Source organism: Molossus molossus, unplaced genomic scaffold (assembly GCF_014108415.1).
Source record: "Molossus molossus isolate mMolMol1 unplaced genomic scaffold, mMolMol1.p scaffold_m16_p_12, whole genome shotgun sequence".
NCBI lineage: Eukaryota > Metazoa > Chordata > Mammalia > Chiroptera > Molossidae > Molossus > Molossus molossus.
This window is the reverse complement of record NW_023425347.1, coordinates 70,032,452-70,052,459: the sequence shown is the minus strand read 5'-3', so window position 1 is coordinate 70,052,459 and position 20,008 is coordinate 70,032,452. Positions and strand designations below refer to the sequence as shown.

Here is a 20,008-nt window from a genome sequence, read left to right as displayed (position 1 = left end):
ACTTCAGTATTAAGGGAAGGAACCTGCCAAGCTGCTCATCAGGGAGGAGTTGGAGCTGAGCCTTGCATTTCTGGGTTCTTTTGACCAAGGCTCCGTGGGTAGTGTTGACTCTGTCTCTGGGACATGTGTTGGTGAGAGACAGAGCTGAGAGTTCTGGAGCCAGAGGGAAAGAGGAGGTGCCATGTGGGAGGGAGGACAGAGGCTGGGGGTCCGAGAGCACCAGAGATGAATTCCACTTCATCCTTCTAGCTCTCTAAAACACCCTGCTGCCTCCTCTGATCCCAGGTACTTGTGGGCACGTGTGTGGGGGTAGGGTGAGGTGTGCGAGGGGCACACACGGGTATGGCTGCACAGGAGTGTCTGTCTGTGTTTGTCATGTAGGTGTGCATGTGAGCGTGGACTGAACCTGGGTTCTTTCCTTTGCCTGAAGCCAGCAGGGTCATTTCTTGGTCCCTCTCCTCACCCCTGCGGATTCTGTGGTCAGAGCATGTGTGCGTGGCTGACCCAGAATTCCAAGTTCCCATTGTCCTGTGCCCTCTGAGCATGGCCACCAAGCCCTTCTGCGCCACCTGATGTCAGAGGACCTCCAAATTTTCTTTCTGGGATAGTCCCAGCTCACGTTCCTGCTCTATGTCTCGTCGAGCACTAAGTGTCCAGCCAGCCCCTTCAGAGCAGAGCTGAACTAGCCCAGTGCTCTTGAAGGCCAGGGACTGGGAGGGAGATCCTGGCTACAGATGCCAGATGGCAGAGAAGCATTTCGGGGAGGAAGAGGAGGCATCCCGCCCCAGTCAGAGGGGTGCTGGGAGGTCTGCCTGTGGCACCCAGGACCCTGGGCTAGGAATGGCAGTGGGTGGGACAAGAGGAAGAGCTATGTTCAGAACCAGCAAGAGGACAGGCTTGGCTGAGAGAGGCTGGTGGAGGAATATTAAGGGAACAGAGCCCATGGTAGGAGGACCATCGCCCCCCCCCCCAATATGGCAGGAGAGGGAAGACAAAGGAGACCAAAGAGAAGACAGTCACTTCATATGACATTGTGAACTTTATTCTGGGGGTAAAAAAAGTAGAGAGTGCGGGGATGACAAATGGTAGACAGGAAACACACAGAAGGGAGCCGGGAACACAGACCCATAGTAGTCACATCAGGGCCGATTAGGCTGAATATTGGCTTCCAAGATGTCCACAGTCTGATCCCTGCAAGGTGCGACTCTGTCCTGTTTTATCTGAGAGGCCCATGTGATCGCAATGTGAAGGCAGAAGCAGAGAGACGCTTGAAGATGCTGCTGGATTTGAAATGCAGGAAGGCTCCAGGAGCCAAGGCTATAATGATGCAGCTAGCTCTAGGTGCTGGGAAGACAAAGACAGGGATTCTCTCCAAGAGCCCTGGAGGTAGGGTGGCCCTGCCAACCTTGGTTGTGGTTCAGCGAAACCCATTTCAGACTTTGGACTCCAGAACCCTAAGAGAAAACGTTTGTGGTGTTTTAAGTCTCAGCCAAGCCTGTCCTCTTGAGGCTGTGGTAAATTATTATAGCAGCTAATGGAAACTAATACAGGGAATGACAAGCAGGCAGAAGTGAAAAGACAGAGAGAGGGGCAGACAGGCAAAGGACCAGAGGGAAGACGTCAGATAGAATAGCAGGTGGGCAGATGAAAAACGAGAACTGATAAGTAGACAGGGCATGGGAGCGGGTAACAGGAAGACAGGGTGGCAGGAAGGAGTTCCTCAGAGCTTGTCCTCATCCCGACAAAGACTACAGGAGCTTCTTGAGTTGCAGGTGGATCCCATTCTTGGAACTCAACACGACTACTGCTTGGGGTATGGGGACCCTGAGAGGATCCACGGCCAGCTCAAAGCGAAGCAGGGTCAAGGCTACAGCCACCTTCAGCTCGTTCATGGCAAAATGCTTCCCAATGCAGTTCCTGGGCCAGGGAAAAAGACATGAGAAATGGTTTCAAACCCTGTTTTGAGCTGGCCAGGCATGGGCCTCCGAGCCCTTGCCAGGAGCAGGGCATTCTGACAAGAGTGAATCTGATCCCCTTCCTGTTAGGTCACGCACACTCTACCGCACATGCCTTACTTCCCATTCTGCCCCTGAACTTGGACAAAGTCTATGTCTCTTTCAGCAGTAGTTTCTAACTCCTTCTTCTGTTCTTGGCAGACATGAAAGCCTGTTAGGGGAAGGTCAGTGCCTTAAGCCACTGAATCAAATCAAATGAATCACTACGAAGGTAATTATTAATTTGTTCACTCCTTCCCCCGCAATTTCTGGTTTCACAATGTGGAGGTCAGGTCAGGGCATGACATGGAGTTAGGTTGGCAACGCACTCAGGTCCTCTCCATCTAGGAGTATGCACTGGGACCTTGATTTTCAAAGAGGAGAATGGAGTTGTGTAAGAGAATCAGAATGGCAATGGGAGCTTCCTGGGGCAACCAGGGATTAGTGACCTTCAACCAGTTGCTCCCCTTGCCTCACAATAAATGGTCTAGACTCCTGCCTCTCCTTCATGCTCAGTCAACCAGCTTCTGTAGCCCTATTCTACCAAAGAAATGTCCCTCCTTGACATCGGTCAGTCTCCTTACCTGGACTTTCTGGCCCCCCGCCTCAGCCCCTCCTATGCCCCCAGTCACAGGTGGACATGTCCGAATGCCTCCGCTGGCATCAAAGCCCTTTATGCGTTGTTGCCTCACTCACCTCTTACCTGCCCGGATTCACTTCCTAACTCAGCTCATGTTGCTGAGACCACAGGAGATGCCCTCCCTATGCCTGCCACATGCTCAAGGCCAAGTCTACTAACATCCTGTCCTCACCCTTCTGCTGCTGTAACTCTTCCTCCCCGGACCCCCAAGGCACCATTAGTGTTGTATTCAAGGACACATCACCATCCAGTGCCCAGAACAGTGTGAGGAACATGGAACATTCAACAATCTGCTCAATGAGTTAATGAGTGAGAAAGAAAGAAGGAATGAATGATGTCTATCTTATGTAGAGGTATTTGTTTCTTGACTGTGAACTGGAGGCAGGGACAATATCTTTCCCATCTCCTAGCACAGGACTTGGCACACAGAAACAGGCTTAAGAAATGTGTTTATATTTGAATAAAGTTAGTTCAATTGAAAAAGTAAATTAAAAAAAAAAAAGTGAATAGTTCTGAGCTAGGGATTGAGCTGCCTAGTGCTCTCCTACCCTCTAGTGGCAGCCACATGACTTGCAGCCAAGGTCTACGAGGAAGGACTCCATTCTGGGAGAAACCAAATGCTAGAGCCAATCAATCTCTGGAAGAACAATTTGTGCGAAGCCTGTTCTGTGAAAGTTGATTCACCATTTGAAGAATCCGCAGACTTATGCATTCAGAAAAAGCTTGTTTCTATTAACCAAGTGCACAGTTAATGGAAGTTCCTATTTCACAGGAGGATCTCTGTAGCCTTCGCACATTTTCAAACAGCAGCTGCTCTGGAGTGTATTCACCCAGCTCACCAGCTATTCCAAGTACGCTTTCTGTTTTACACACTCGGAGCCTTTCTAATGCTACATGTCAACAGAAAGCAGTGGGTTCTTTCTCACAGCAGTGATTGTCGTCATTTTTTACTTTGTTGGGCTGTGTAGACTGTGAGACTGCGGTTTATAAATCCCACCTTACATAAAGTCTCGCAAACTGGAAAGGTGGTCATGCTTATGTGAATGTTGACATTCAAGCTTTTGTAGGGATAGACTGCAGAAATAGAGAGGCATACACTGGTGTGAAACTCATCAAATGGCTACATCACCGCTTGTGGTTAGGGCTTGAAGAGTAGGAAAGGGAAGTGGCTGGAAATCCAATCATCTGCAAATATCACAGATTCAGTGAGTGGCGGATCAGGGAAGTAGAAAAGGCAGTGGTTGGACTGCCCTGTGGGAAGAGGAAAAACCTCCTTTAAATATTACTGATGACTGGTCTGGTCTGGCTCAGTGGTTGAATGCCGATCAATGCACCAAGAGGTCACTGGTTTGGTTCCCGGTCAGGTCACATGCCCAGATTGTGGACCAAACCCCCAGTGGGAGACACGCAGGAGGCGGCCAATCGATGTTCTCTCTCATCGATGTCTTTATTTCTCTCCCTCTCCTTTGCTCTCTCTCTAAAGTCAATAAAGAAAAAATTTTAAAAAATATTACTGATGACTGAGAAAAGCAATCTGAAGTTTAATTTGTATGAACCATTTTAACTCTGAGAAATCGTATTCCTGAGGTAAGAAAAGCACCAGAATAAAAGCACCTCTAAAGTTCAGAATCACTGAACTTTAGAATTGAACTGAACTCTGAATTGTGGATGGCCATTGGGAAAGTAGCCGTTTGAAGAGTTCCAGACCAATAGGTGCCTCTGTTTTTACAGCCTATTCCAACAGAAGTTTGACTTCACATTAACATTCACAGAACCATGACAACTTTTCAGTAGGCAAGATTCTTTATATGAAGTGTGATTTATATACCATTGTCCCACTGTCTACATAGTCCAACATTGGCTTAAAGCATAACAATGAGGACAATCAACAGCTTTTGAGAGAAAAGTCAGTGGGCAAAGTCTGTGTCATGCCTTGAAATGTCACCTCTCTTTTGTACATATAGATAAATGCCTCCTTCCCAACACACCAACATACAAGGGTATAACTGCAGACACCAATTATAAGTGTAGGAGGTGACAATCATCTGGGTAGGTACCTGGTGACACACGCCCCCCAAGTACTGAATGCCTCACCTTGATCCTCCTGAGAAGGGCAGGAAAGCATGGCTGTGTGTATTAGAATCCGGTGCAAAACGGGAAGGGTCAAACACCTGCAGAGATAGCACCAGGGTCATGACGGGTAGGGTCAAGCCTCTCCTTCCAATCCATGAGGGCATAGGACTCCCGGAAGTAGAAGCAAGAGGAGGTGTTGGTCTACTACAGAGATCGACTCATCCTCCCTCCCACAGCCATCATACCTCTGGGTTGGGCCACACCTTCGGATTGTGGTGAAGGCCATAAATAGAAAGTGAGACTTGGATTCCTGTAGGGTGGGGAGAGGAGAGAAGACTGATCATAACCATGCCAGCAGGGGGCAGGTGCATGCACAAAAACCTTGGGAGCCACAATGAGAGTCACACCCAGTGGAATTATCCTATTGCAGTAGAGGTGGGGTGGACACAGCCAAGCACATGTGCACACATGAGCACTGGATAGCCATGACCCAGGACTGAGAAGCAAGAAAGAATTGAAGATTTCCTTTTTGGAGTAACTCAAGGTAAAATTCGCATTTATCAAGTGCCATTCATGAGCCCTAGGAGATATACATTAACTCGTTCAATCCTCACCACAACCTTCCAAGGAGGGCACTCATATCTCCTTTGTTCAGATGAGGCCCCTGATCTTCAGAGGGGCTGAGCAACATGCCTACAATCACCCACTAGAACGTGGCAGTGTTGACATTCAGATCAAAGGCTAGCCAACGGGTGACATCTAACCATGACAGGGCTCTCAAATCAGGTCATCAGCTTCTCTCTACCATCAACCTGAGGACTCCTCAGAGACTGCACTATCGGACCCATCACAGTGGGTTTCCTGATCTCCTTCATTTGCCTACACCCCATAAGAAAGAAACCACAGCTACTCTTACTCCTGTCTGATAGTCTCTGCAACCCTCACATGTCAGAGAATTAGAATTTCAGAGTAAAATTCCAGAAGCCATATCCAGAGTCCAACATCTTCTTGTGAAGAAGACTCCATGACCTGAGTCAGTATTATATGAACTAAAATGTACACAGTTCTTTGCATTTGTCATGAAGAAGTTATGTACATATTTTATTAAATATGGAGGACATTCAAATAGACATGACTATGCAGACAGGATTGCTCCAAGAGTCCTGTATCTGGAGTTGGGATGGGGGCATTTGAGTATTAGAATCATAGGACATCGGTGCCATCAAATGGAATACTGTAATATCATAAAACCATGGATTCTAAATGTGATGGGATGCTAGTCCTGGAGAAAGATAGAAGCTTAGGATTCTATTCATGTGAGATGCCAGAATTGAGATGGACCCTTATTAGGTAAATGTACTGAAATGATTTATTCTCTCTGAGTTGATAAGGAAACTATATTGAACTTTCACTGTGGTCCAACTATGTGTCAGGTATTTTAAATTCTTTATCCAAACTACAAAGAAGGCATCCACTTAATGATGAAGAAACAAGACCGGAGAGGCTCAGAACTGCTCTAGGATACGTGGACCTGATCGGCCATGGGTTCTTGCAGAGTGCCTAGGTTGGTGGGTGTGGTGCAGTTCAGACCTCTGGGCAGGCAGCGTCCATCAGGGAAGGTGACGGGCTTGCTGAGGTCTCTGCCTATACCTGGTACAGGCGGATAGAGTCGTAGTGCCTCCTTGATGCACATGGTAGTGTAGGGCATCTGATCCAGGTGACCCCTGAAATGAATGAAGCCCAACCTGAGGGCAGGCAAGGCCCAGGCAGACCAGGGCTTCTTGTCTAGCTGAGTGGGCAGGGCTCTTTCATTTCTTGAGCACTCACCAGGTTATGGAGTCGCCATGCCCCAGGAGACCCTGAATCTCCTCGCGGCACCTCTGCTGATGCTCGGGGTGTGCGGCCAGAGTATAGAGGATCCAGGAGATGCCGCTGGCTGTGGTGTCATGGCCCTCGAACATGAACGTGTCCACTTCCGCACGGACGTCCTTGTCAGGCAAGCTGCTCCCATTCTTCATCTGGGGAAGGCAGGCAAGAGTTCATGTTCACCCCACCCTATGTATTTCTGGGCAAAGCTGCAGGCCCTCCTACACACTCACTCTGGCAAAGAGGAGGATGTCCAGAAAATCCAAGTGCCTTTTTCTCTTGACCTTCTCCAGCTCTTCATCCTCTAGCAGATGCACCTTCCTCTTCTTGATCACTTGGTCTGTCCCAGAACAGTGGTTCCCAGGCAGAGCTGAGAGCTCTGGGTGCCCAGAAACAGCAACCCACAGTGCTCCCCACCCTGCTCCAATCAGGGTGCCAGTGAATCAGGATGGGTGTGGGAGTGGGTGTGTACATCACGGGTGAGAGCTCTAGCAACATCTGATTGCAAGTCAGGGCTCCCCTCAACAGCACACCCATGGAGTAGGCTCTGCTTGAATGCTGCTTGGAGGGGGTGACATCACCAATGTGGTGACATGAGTAAACTCTCCCCCCACCTCCAACAGTCACTGGCACCTTAACATCTCGGTTCTCAAGTTCTGCACAAGAAAAGTATCCACTTTGGGTGTCCCACCTCCCGAAAGGCAGCAGGGGGTCAGACTCTCCCTAAGGGTCAGGGCTAGTCTCTTTGAGATGTGCCTGATGGAGGGGAGCAGCCCAGGAGATGAAGCCCAACCTGTGTGTTGATGGGCAAACTGGCAGGCCCGGTGGCTCCTGCGGCCCTCAGGAGTCAGCCTGTAGATGATGTCATTCTGGTAGAAGAAATTTCTCAATCGAGAATAGAAGAGCTCTTTTATATCTGCAATGGCCTGGATGTAGGACTGGGAGTTCCTAAAAGGCGAAGACACAGAGCAGACTAGGGAGTTGGGAGGAATGTTGCCTGGAGGTGAAGCGGGGCTTTAGGCAGAAGTTTTCGTAAATGGTTGAGACCCTCAGTCCTTTATGGGTAATAGGAGCAGCCAGGCTTCCCCCTGTGCCAGGGATCAGGGATCTGTGGCTGAGTCAAGGTTTGGTCTAGACTGGAATTTGTCTATGGTCAGGACCTCTCGACAGACTCTTGCTTTTTGTGCTGGTGAACATCCAAGCTGTCTGCACTGCCCCTCCAGTAAGTCCGTATCAGTTGGTAAAAACAGAAACCCTGCAGCCGAAGCATTATCACTGACCTGTCTGTCTGGACACTGCCCTTCTGGCTGAAGGCGCACTTCATGATGGTGTCCAGGGTCATCAAGGAGACGTGTTCAAAGATCTCCAGGTGGGAGTCCTGGCTGATGAGCTCCTCCCATTTGTCCTGTGGTGGGAGGAGGGACATTCGTCTCCCTCCCTCAGAGGACCTCTGCTGAGAGAGCTAAGCTCTCTCTCTGTTTCTCCCACTCTTCAGAACAGACATATTAAAGCATATTAAGACTATAAAGCAAATGTTAGTGAAGTGAGAACTGTATTCCCAGAATCTTTGATTATATAATTAAATACATTCTCTCAGGATAGTCTGAATTCGTTTTGAATTTTAGGAATACGTTATGGTGGTAACTACCTTTTGGCAGACCAGAAAACATTGTTACTCAGTGGACAAAGAAGGAATCTCCTCTGTCCTGGAGTTGAGCCAGACCTGAGGGACAGGTGCACTCCAACTCTAGGTAGCAAATGTGCCCAGACAAGAGGAAACCTAAGTGACCAGTACTAAGGCTCCTAAGGAAGGGACATCAGGGACTCTAGTTCCTTTCCTTCATCAAATGTTAGCGGAGCATAGCTGGTGAGATCAGAAACCTGATGGTGGAAGTTGGCTCTGTGAGTGCAGAGGTAGTTTCCATGTCCTTTTGTGGAGTTCCTCAGTTTCAAACCAAAGTCCTAGGCTCTGGCCAGAGTGCACTTAAGTGATATTCTGAAATGTTCACCTGCCATTAAAGCTGCACTGCCCATGCCAGCTATTGGCAATTTGTCCCGTTGTCCAGGGGAATGACCATTGCTCTAGACATGGAGAAGGGAGGAGAGCAGAACCTGTTTCCACCATGGCCCTGCTTTCCCTTGGCAATGACCAAAGTAGTGTGGACCCGAGCTGGTTTCCAGGTACTTCCTGTCCTTTCCACTTTGGGGAAGTTCTGACACACAGTAAGATCCGAGCACTTTATTTCGGTTGGCTATGTGTGATGGGTGTCCACGTGTCCTAGTGGACTATGTGAGTTGTGCTATGAGTGTGTGTGTGCAGGTGAGAGAGGGATGGACTTACCAGCATCACTCGGACAGAGTCAGCCATGAGCCCCACATAGGGCTTCAGGATGTCATAGTGGAAGGCTGGGGTCAGCATCCGCCTGTGCTGCAGCCATGTCTGCCCGTCCAGCAGGAGCAAACCATACCCTGGACCACAGATAGGTGTGTGGGGGCAGGGGAGATAGAATTAGAAGGATGACTTGGGACAATTTGGAAGGAACCAAAGGTGTCAGAAAAAGGCACATTATTGGCAAAGGCAGGAAAGGCCAGTGAATTTCAGGGATGTGAATTTCTCAACATGACAGGTACACAGGATGTCATTATGATAGCTGTGAGATACAGGCTAAAATACAATAGTGGGGCAGGTCATAGAAGAATGTAAATAAATGTCACCCCGAAAACATTGGAGAGCACTGAGAAGGGACGGAGAGATGCTGAGTTTCAGGGGGTCTTTCACCACCTGGCACGGGTGAAGGTTTTACGAGACGATAAATGAGGCTTAATTCAGAGATGAGGGTGGTGATATGGTGCTGGTTCCCTGTTGTTCTCTATGAGCCGAAGAGATAGCTCTTGGTAAATGTACCTGGCAGCTGGGCAGCAGTCCTGGTTACGCATACTTACCAATCCAGGGAGCCAGTAATCTGTACGCATCCTGAGACTTTGGGTCTGAAAGGTAAGGAAGGGCATTACAGGAAGTCGGAGAAAACCAAACAAAGCAAGCAGTTCCAGGAGGCAGCTGTGGTGCAGACACTGGGCTGCCATCCCTTCCTGGCCATTGTCAGCTGGCATTTGTCTAAGGCAACCTCCCACATGCCTCCCATCCCCACGTGTCTCTGTCCTAACAGTCACTGTGGACTCAGCAAGGCAGACTCAGTGTCCCCACAGCAGAACACTCACAGGACTAGGATAGTGAATCAGCCAGAAATATAGGCTCTATCCTCAGTGCCAGAGGAACACAGAAGTCTGTGTCTTCCTACAATTTGTGGGGCTTAGTCATCCCATGACCCAAAATAAGTAACAATTAGAAATGCCAAACTCAACTCAAGGTGGATAAAAAATTATCTTTCAGATCTGGGGGAAATTTGCATAATAGATCATTTCAATCTGGTTAAAAAAGGGGGGGGGGAGAATGAGAATGAGAATTAAAGAAAAGAAAAGGAGAGAAAAATTGGCCCCATACAGCTGCGTAGGCATTCAGTTTAAGCAGATATTGTTGGCCTTAAGCTGCATGTGGGCTGGGAGGGTGACTGGTAGAGGTGTCAGGTAATGATAACAGAACCACAAGCCTATGCTGGAATTCCACAAACCAAGGATATGTACCAGAGGGAAGAGCTGCTCCAGTGGCAACATACGTTTTGCTCTCACCTGACCTTCCCAGGATTACTTTCATGTAGTCAGGGTCATAAACCACGAGGGTGGCCCTGCTCCCCCATAGCCAGCGAGGACAGGCAGACGGGAATTTCTCTACCCATTTCTGAATCTGTAGTAGCTCTTCGTCTTTTTGGAACTGTAAGCAAGGAAAAGACAAAAAAAAAAAACAAAAACAAACAAACAACTTTCTCTTTAGGCCTAGAACTTGGAGTGGTGGTGAAGGGTAGGACGGCCACAGGGAGATAGTTCTGGATCTATCCGCTGTGATCAGGAGCTCGGAACTGTTTCTGACGGGCCAGCCTCCGATCTGCATTCCTCCCTTTATCAAGACTTGGTCTAAGGTCAGATTCTGGCTTCTGGTTGGGCCCCCACTCAGAACTGCCTTTAGAATCTTACACATAATACGTGTTTTGTAAATGTTCAGTGATGGTCTGAGTGGTGTACAGCCTTTTTCACAGACTTATATTCGAGTTATTGGTTGAATTGTGTCCCTTTCAAGTTCATATGTTGAAGACTTCATTCCCTATACCTCAGAATGTGACTTTATTTGAAGCTAGGGTCTGTATAGGAGTAATTAGGTTAAAACGAGGCCATTAGAGGACTTCCGGTCAAGATGGCAGTGTAGGTAAATGCGGTATCGCCTCCTTTCACAACCACGTCAAAATTACACCTAAACTACAGAACAACCATCATTCAGAACCACCTGAAATTGACCTGAATGGAAGTCCTACCACTATGACATTAAACAGGGAGCCGCATGGAGACTGGCAGGAGGGGCGGAGGTGCGGACAGGCTGGTTCCACACCCACGTGTAGTAGATAAAAATCAGGAGGGACACCTCGGCTGCAAAGGTCCTCCCTGAGGAGCAAGGGTCCCAGTTCCACACCAGGCCCCCAGCTCAGGATTCCAGTGCCAGGAAGAGAAGTTAAAAACCAGCGGGAACTGAGGCTGAGGGAGGCTGAGGCTTCTAGAGTCCCAGGCAGTTCCTCTTTTTCTTTTGTTATCCTCACCCAAGGACATTTTTATCCATTTTTTATTCAGATAGAGTGGGAGAGAGAGAGAGAGAGAGAGAGAGAGAGAGAGAGAGAGAGAGAGGTGAAAAGGACACATCGAATGGCTGCCACCTGCACGACCAACCAGGGCTGGGGACAAACTGCAACTGAGGTACGTGCCCTTAGCGGGAACCGAACCCAGGTCTCTCTGGACCGCAGGCCGACGCTCTAACCGCTGAGGCAAACCGGCCAGGGCCTTACATGGACTTACTTGGACTCGTTCCCCCTGGGCTCCAGCACGGGGGAGGCAGCTTGAAAGGTGCCAGAGACATATAGGGAAGAACTGCATTGCTTGCCATCAGGGCAGAGCTGGAGGGGCAGCTTTCTCCCAGACAGACTTGCTGGCAGAGGCCATTGTTCCTTTGGTGAGCCCTTCCCCCAGGGGGCCAGCAGACAGCAGACAGGTGCCATATGTGGGACCCCAGCAACCTGGCTCATACTGTTTGCTCTGCCCTGGTGATTCCCTGCGGCCCTGCCTCACCCAATTTTTGGGCCCACCCAAGCTGTTTCCAGTGGCTTTACCATAGCAATGGCCTGTCTTGCTTCATGCTTCAGATTTTCCTAAAATCTCTCAAACAAGCAGCATCTGGCCTCAGTGAGCACCATACCTTTTGTTAAGTGGCCCCAGGCCTGGCACTAGCAACAGCTGGCCGTGGTTCACAGCTGGGCCTCTCCTGGGCACCTCCAAACCCAGCACAAGAAGCAGCCACCTGCAGATCTCTTTGTAGCGTATGCCTGGTGGCCCCAGGTAGAACACAGGCAGTGGCTGACCTTGGCCTATGCCTCCTGGGAGGCCCAGGGCCAGCACACCCAGTGAAGATCTTCAGACCGCAGCATAGAACCACAACTGACCCAACCACCTCCACAAGCAGTGGACTCAGTGGGTACCAGAGCCCTGCTAAAGTAAGTCTTGCTCTGTGTGGTGGGCCCCTGTACAGCTGATCCTCCAAGGTGGTCAGAGGTTAGTGGTCAGTGGGCACAGCCTGTCCTTGCAGCTGATCAACCTGAGTAAATGTCTCCCATTATATGGCAACAGCAATCAAGACTCAATTGAAACTAAAGCATATACAATCCACACGGGGTGGTGCACCTCATGTGCCCAGTTGAGGTGATCAGGGAGGCTGTGCCTCTGGACCCTACAGGATACATAGTATAACAGGCTTTTCTACAAAGCCTGAGAGACATGGCAACTCTACCTAATACATAGAAACAAACACAGGGAGGCAGCCAAGATGAGGAAAAACATGTCCCAAATGAAAGAGCAGAACAAAACTCCAGGAAAAGAACTAAAGAAAATAGAAATAAGCAATTCAACAGATGCAGAGTTCAAAACACTGGTTATAAGGATGCTCAAGGAACTTAGTGAGGACCTCAAGAGCATAAGAAAGTAAGAAATGAAAGATGAACTAATTGAAATAAAAAATAGCCCTGGCCGGTTTGGCTCAGCGGTTAGAGCGTCTGCCTGCGGTCCAGAGAGACCCGGGTTTGGTTCCCGCTAAGGGCATGTACTACGGTGGCAGTTTGTCCCCAGCCGTGGTTGGGTCATTTGGGTGGCAGCCACTCAATGTATCCCTTTCACGTCAATGTTTCTCTCTCTCTCTCTTCCTCTCTCTCCCTCCTGCTCTGTCTGAATAAAGAATGGAAAAATGTCCTCAGGTGAGGATAAAATAAATAAATAAATAAATAAAAATAATTTACAGGGTATCAACAGTAGAGTAGGTGAAGCCAAGAATCAAACCATCAATTTGGAATATAAGGAAGCAAAAAACACACAATCAGAACAAAAAGAATCCAAAATAATGAGGGTAGTGTAAGGAGCCTCTGGGACAACTTCAAGCGTGCCAACTTTGCATCATGGGGGTGCTGGAAGGAGGAGAGAGAGCAAGAAATTGAAAACCTATTTGAAACAATAATGACAGAAAACTTCCCTAACTTGGTGAAAGAAACAGACATACAAGTCCAAGAAGCACAGAAAGTTCCAAACAAGATGAACCCAAAGAGGCCCACATCCACACACATCATAATTAAAACGCAAAAGGCTAAAGACAAAGAGAAAATCTTAAAAGCAGCAAGAGAAAAGCAGATAGTTATCTACAGGGGAGCTCCCATAGACTGTCAGCTGATTTCTTAAAAAGAAATTTTGCAGGCCAGAAGGGAGTGGCAAGAAATATTCAAAGTGATGAAAAGCAATGACCTACAACCAAGATTACTCTATCCTGCAAAGCTATCATTTAGGATCGATGGATATATAAAGAGTTTCCTAGACAAGAAAAAGCTAAAGGAGTTCATCATCACCAAACCAGTATTATATGAAATATTGAAGGGTCTTGAAGAAGTACAGAAATGTGAACAATAAAATGGAAATAAATGCATATTTATCAACAATTGAATTTACAAACCAAATAAACAAGCAGAACAGAAACAGACTCATAGATGCAGAGAACTTTTTGATGGTTTCCAAATGGGAGGGGGTTGGGTGAAAACGGTGATGAGATTAAGAAGTACAATTTGGCCCTGGACGGTTTGGCTCAGCAGTTAGAGCATCAGCCTGTGGTCCAGAGAGACCTGGGTTCAGTTCCTGCTAAGAGTACGTACCTCGGTTGCAGTTTGTCCCTGGCCCTGGTTGGTCGTGTGGGTGGCAACCACTTGATGTGTCCCTTTCACGTTGATGTTTCTCTCTCTCTCTTCCTCTCTCTCCCTCCCATTCTGTCTGAACAAAAAATGGAAAAATGTCCTCCGGTGAGGATTAAAAAAAAAAAGAAGAAGTACAATTTGGTTGTTGGACTGACAAACCTCAAGGGAAAGGGGGTGATGCAGGAAGAGATAAACCAAAGAACTTATATCCATAACCAATGGACACAGATAATAGTGTGGGGAAGGCAGGAGGGGAGTGGTGGTGGGGAGGAGGGGCTTAACGGGGGAAAAAGGGAGGAACATCTGTAATACTTTTTTTTAATCCTAATCCAAGGACATTTTTGAATTTATCTTCAGATAGAGAGGGAGGAAGAGAGAGAGAGAGAGAAACATTGATGTGAGAGAGACACGTTGACTGGTTGCCACCCACACAACCCCAACTGGGGCCAGGGACGAACTGCAACTGAGGTATGTGCTCTTAGCGGGAACCGAACCCGGGTCTCTCTGGTCCGCGGTCGAAACTCTAACTGCCGAGCCAAACCGTCCAGGGCTAACAATAAAGATAAAACTTAAAATTGAGATCATTAGCCCTGGTCAGTTTGGCTCAGCGGTTAGAGCATCGGCCTGCGGTCCAGAGAGACCTGGGTTTGGTTCCCGCTAAGGGCATGTACCTTGGTTGTGATTTGTCCCCGGCCCTGGTTGGGTTGTGCAGGAGGCAGCCACTCCATGTGTCCCTTTCTCGTCGATGTTTCTCTCTCTCTCTCTTCTCTTTCTCTCCCACTCTATCTGAACAAAAAATGAAAAAATGTCCTCGGGTGAGGATAAAAAAAAAAAAAATGAGGTCATTAGCCTGGTGAGTGTGGCTCAGTGGATTGAGCGTCATCCCATGAACGGAGAGGTCCTGGTTTGATTCCCAGTCAGGGCACATGCCCGGCTTGCAGGCTCGATCCCCAGTAGGGGCCATGCAGAAGGCAGCCAATGGATGTTTCTCTCTCACATGGATGTTTCTCTCTCTCTCTCCCTAAAAAAAATCAGTACCAACATATTTAAAGAAACTGAGGTCATTAGAGTGGGCCCTAATTCAATATAACTGTCTGTATAAAAAGGGGGAAGTTCGGACACAGAAATAATCCTTCAATGAGAAGATGGTATGAAGAGACATATGGAGAAGATCGTGGTTTATTAGCCAAGGAGAGAGGCCTGGAGCAGATGGTTCCTTCAGAGCCTTCAGAAGGAGCCAACCCTCCCAACATCTTGACTTTGGACTCCTAGTCTCCAGAACTGAGACGATCTGTTTGTTTACCCACCAGTTTGTTAGGCAGCCTTTACGAAGTAGTACAATTGTGCAATGCTCAAGGTATACCTATGAGTGGGGATGGATTGTAGTTTATCCTGTTTCACTGAAGAATGAGGAAACTGTTCAAGGATATGCCCAGGTGAGCCGCATTTACATCCAAGCCTGCTGACCCCAGAGTTCCCACAGCTCCCTGGGAGTCTCTGCTATCACATTTCAACTCAGTGTTCTAATCGCTGGGCCTGATGTTGGCAAATTTACCTTTAATACCTATAATCTCCATGTTCTTAGAGCCTGCATAGAGCATGGCTAGTAGGAATTATGCCTTTTTTTTTTTTTTTAAGAATAAAGAAGTGTGACAAGGAATGAATGAGCATGTATTAGGCGAGTAAATGAGTGAGTTATGATTAAAATTCTTGTTTCAAGTGATAGATATAATCTTAAAGTAATGTAAGAAAGAGAAAAGGGCCCTGGCCGGTTTGGCTCAGCGGTTAGAGTGTCGGCCTGCGGGCTGGAGAGACCTGAGTTCAGTTCCCACTAAGGGCACGTACCTCGGTTGCAGTTTGTCTGCAGCCCCGGTTTGGGTCGTGTGGGTGGCAACCACTTGATGTGTCCCTTTCATGTCGATGTTTCTCTCTCTCATTTCCTCCTTCTCTCCCTCCCACACTATCTGAAGATAAATGCAAAAAAAAGTGTCCTCGGGTGAGGATAAAAAAAAAAAAAAGAAAGAGAAAAGGGACAGGAGAAGGCTGAGGACCTGGGGTGTTATCACAGAACCCAAGGGCAGGAGGCAGGAGGGTGAGGAAGGGGCAGATCCAGGCCCTGGAGAGCAGCCAGGACTGAGTCTCTCATTCGTCTGTACGTATATGCATTCATTATCTTAGCAAATGTTTACTGGGGCTCCCTGACAGTTTTCTAGAACCTGGCAATGTGCTCACAAGTAAATAGACAACTGTCCTTGTCCTCATAAACGTGGGTCCACGTGAAGGAGAAGAGCCCTGTGCCCATTCCAGACTGCTACCATTCTACCACATGTCGTGTCTGAGTGGCACTGTGAATCCTCAGATAAATAGACAACTGTCCTTGTCCTCATAAACCTGGGCCCACGTGATGGAGAAGAGCCCTGTGCCCATTCCAGACTGCTACCATTCTACCACGTGTCGTGTCTGAGTGGCACTGTGAATCCTCAGATAAATAGACAACTGTCCTTGTCCTCATAAACCTGGGCCCACGTGATGGAGAAGAGCCCTGTGCCCATTCCAGACTGCTACCATTCTACCCCGTGTCGTGTCTGAGTGGCACTGTGAATCCTGTTTGAGAACCTGGTTGTAATATGGCCAAGATGTTCACCTGCTACAGGCAACTGAGGCTGGGGTTGAATAGGGCATTCGGGGGCCCATCCATGTGAGGGAAGAGGTCTCAGAGTAGGTGAGCAGGGAAGACATCCCAAAATGTTTCCACTACGTGAATGAGCAAATACATAAACGAAGAGATGAGTAGATGGATTTACTCATTTACTTATTTGATAACTATGTATTGAACACGCGCTTTGGTCCATTGCCATCATAGTTTCTGGAGATGCAGCAATGAACTACAAAATCATCACAGAGCTTATGTTCAAGTGGGAGTGCGGGTAGGCAGATGAACCTGCTGTGACCTGAGCAGTGTCCTGTTCGAACTATTTAACCTTTATACTTCCAGGCCATGTGCATTATTAGGGCTGCCCTTCTTCTTTAAAGGTGGGGACTGACCAGCGGGAGCCTCATACCACCCCAGCTCTGTTACCTGGTCCTCTCAGATCCCCTCCTACTGGCACAGCGTGGGCCTGGGAGACCCTGTTTCAGCACAGTATCATGCCTTCTTCCTGATTTTTGGAGCCCATGCCTGTCAGCTTCCTGAAAATCCTACTCCTGGGCACTGCCATTAGTTTCCTTTGGGGAACCAAAGAAGCTAAACTGTGTTCTGCATTTCTATTGTTCTCTCTAGGCCATTTTGGTGTCCACTGGTCTGTCAGTCCTCCAGTCACCAGTTGGGGCTGCCAGCTGTCCCTGAGCAGGTGTGGCCAGAGCCAGTAGGAACTCTTGTAGAGGGGATGGTGCCCACAGTGGCAGAGGTGACAATCCTGTGTAGGCAAATACCCCGTGCCCACCTGGCCTCCAGGCTTTGGCCACTCCATTCAGGCAGTGATGCCCTGGAGTTGTCCTCACCTGGTTGACCCTGGGAACTGTGGCCACAAAGCAATTTCCTCAAAGGGAGACACAAAGACAGTAGGTGGACAGGTAAGAATGTGGCCACCAGGCCATCATCAGATGTGGCTCTGCTGGCATGGCAGGAGGCCTGTTTCAGAGGGAGGTCCAGGGCAAGGGTGGGGAATGGGGCAGTTTGGGTTATTTGAATTCCAAAGATGTTAGTTCTCCTTTCCATAGTCCCTGTCAGATTTCATCCCAACTTAATGCAGTGAGTTTGTACCTTCAACATCCTTGTCCTTCGTAGGCATTAATAGTATTCTAAATTCATATGAATTAGGGTAAGTGCAACGATGGCCCTTGTTCTGTGCCAGGCACAGTTCTAACATTATAATAACTCACTTGAGTGCTGTAAATATCATCGTCTTCCCCAACTGACAGATGAAGAGATCGAGTTGTACAGTGGGCTGGGAGTCATGGCAGAGCTGGGATATGAACCCAGCTAGCTCGGGGACAGAGCCCATATACTTAACTGGCCACCTTGTCACTTGTCATCTGGCTGGAAAGATTAGCTTCAATCTGGATTCAACATGTGGAATTCAATTCCCAGTTAGCCAATAGCAGAGATTTTGAATACATGAAAATCGCAGGCAGTATTATAAAAGTAGGGGGCTGCAGTATCTCTCAGGCCAGTCGAAGTTGAGAGATGAGTCACACCATGAGTAATATAGTTATGTAAATAGCATTACCCTCTTACTGAGTCTAGGTATCATCTATGCCATCAGTGTAGGGAAAAGTCACTGGAGGAATTTTTAGTGGTTCCTTCTGTCAAATCTTAGCTCAGAAAGTGACGATTACATCAATAAAAGTCACAATTTCTCCAAATTAACAAATAATCCAGAAGTCATTAGAAGTCAACCACAATTTGTATGAACAAACGGGCTTTGGCTGTCTTTCTGTGGCTGATATAAACAGTTCCCATCTTGGGCCACACTCTGCTGATAATCGCTTGGCCTCCTTCTCTGAAAAAGAAGCCTCGGGTTTCTGCAATATCCAACTTTGTTCAGCCCACGAAAGATGGGTGAGCCCCTCTCCATGCAGCCCCTCACCTTGCTGTGCGCCCTTCCCCTCAGGGACTCATGCTAACAGAGCGGGCTCGGTAGCACTGTCTGACACCCAACCTGCAGGCTGCTCCTCTCTCTGTCAGTCCACACCCCTGAGGCAGGCATTACTCTGTCAGGCTCTGTGCTGGGTACGAAGACAGAAAGGAGATAATATCCTCAGCCCCAAGGAGCTCACAGGGCAGGGGATTAGCGAATGAGACCTGGCAGGTAAAGAGATTCTCTTTAATGGAGCAACTCAAATGCGAGCACTGCTTACCTGGGACCATCCTGGAAGACTACTTGCTCATATGTGCCAGTATCTTGGCACTGTAATCACCACTCTGAAATATTCCACAGTCTCAGACCAACCAAGCTGGTTGGTCCCCCACAGCTGAGAAAACCCCCAGACCCCTTGTGGGTGAGCCTCTCTTCCTGTAACCTGATACCTTCTTTAAATTCCTGTCTATCATCCTCACAGGCAGGGATCCATGAGACTGATGTCTGTGTTCCCAGGCAAGCTCAGAGCCAGGCAGAGAGGGCGGAACTGAGCGGACATGGGCAGGGAAGCATCTAGAAGTTCTGTTCTGTGAGCCTGGAGCAGAGAGACTCGGGAAGGAACAGCCATTGTCCTCAAAGTGCCGGGCATCCCAAATAGCCCACAGATCTGCCTAAGGAAGGAGGATCTGACGGGCGGAGAGCACCAGCACTTGGGATGAGGAGCCTCAACCTGAGGGCTCTGCCCCGCAGCCACATGCTTCTCACAACAAGGCTTTGTCCCGCAGACTGCTGACGTGACCATGCTCTGAGAGCCCTGCCCTCCTTGCCCTCCCTTTTCCCGTCCTGCTCCCCTTTACCTCGCGGCTATGCCCCAACAGCCAGTGGGAAGGAGGGGACGGGAACTGCTGGAGAGCTCTGAGCAGCCACTGCCTGTGCAGGTAGAGCTGGGCTGCCTTGAGCAGCAGCAGGACCAGACAGAGCAGGGAGACCACCTGCAGGAGCCCAGAGCTTCTGCCCAGGAGTCCCGAGGCACTCAGCGCAGAGACACCCATGGCGCGCTGTGGATTGCTGACTGTGTCTGACCACCTCAGGCCGGTCTGGAAGTGCTGTCCCACCCACCTGTGGGGAGGGGAAGGGGGAGGGCACAGCTCAGAGCTTAGCCACCAGAATTGATTAACTGTGGAGGATCTACCTTGGGGAACAGGAAGAAAACCTTTTTCAGCTGACAGTGTACATTTCAAAATCTCACTAGTCAGTAACCTGATGAACATTTAACGAGCACCTCCATGGGCCAGCCAGCATACTAGGTGACAGGACACAGCAGCAGGCAAAACAAACATGAACCCCGAGTTCTAGGAATCACAGTCCTGATCACCAATGTTCAGTAGGTGTGGTTATTTTATTATTATTTCCATTTCAGAGATAGAAACTAGTCACAGACAGGTAAAGTGACCAACATAAAACAACCATTGAGAG

General features: G+C 48.6%; 1 protein-coding gene across 1 annotated transcript; it reads right to left on the bottom strand.

Moving 5' to 3' along the window:
• Positions 1-1,748: 1,748 nt before the first annotated feature.
• Positions 1,749-19,584, bottom strand: LOC118626316 (cytochrome P450 4A11). The gene is made up of 12 exons (XM_036255830.1): positions 19,390-19,584; positions 10,261-10,402; positions 9,517-9,561; positions 8,915-9,042; positions 7,854-7,978; positions 7,367-7,521; positions 6,807-6,913; positions 6,535-6,725; positions 6,298-6,431; positions 4,953-5,017; positions 4,729-4,805; positions 1,749-1,917 (listed from the first exon to the last, which is right to left on the bottom strand). Exons 1-12 carry the CDS (start codon positions 19,582-19,584, stop codon positions 1,749-1,751), a joined length of 1,533 nt encoding a protein of 510 aa, XP_036111723.1.
• Positions 19,585-20,008: the final 424 nt, after the last annotated feature.

What these genes read in the sequence shown, in the direction of transcription:
- LOC118626316 (XM_036255830.1), bottom strand. Translation starts at nt 19,584, where the DNA reads ATGGGTGTCTCTGCGCTGAGTGCCTCGGGACTCCTGGGCAGAAGCTCT. An exon ending in TGTTGGGGCATAGCCGCGAG is followed by an intron (nt 10,403 to 19,389) that starts GTAAAGGGGAGC and finishes CCTTGCTTACAG; the next exon opens with TTCCAAAAAGACGAAGAGCT. An exon ending in AGTAATCCTGGGAAGGTCAG is followed by an intron (nt 9,562 to 10,260) that starts GTGAGAGCAAAA and finishes CTTACCTTTCAG; the next exon opens with ACCCAAAGTCTCAGGATGCG.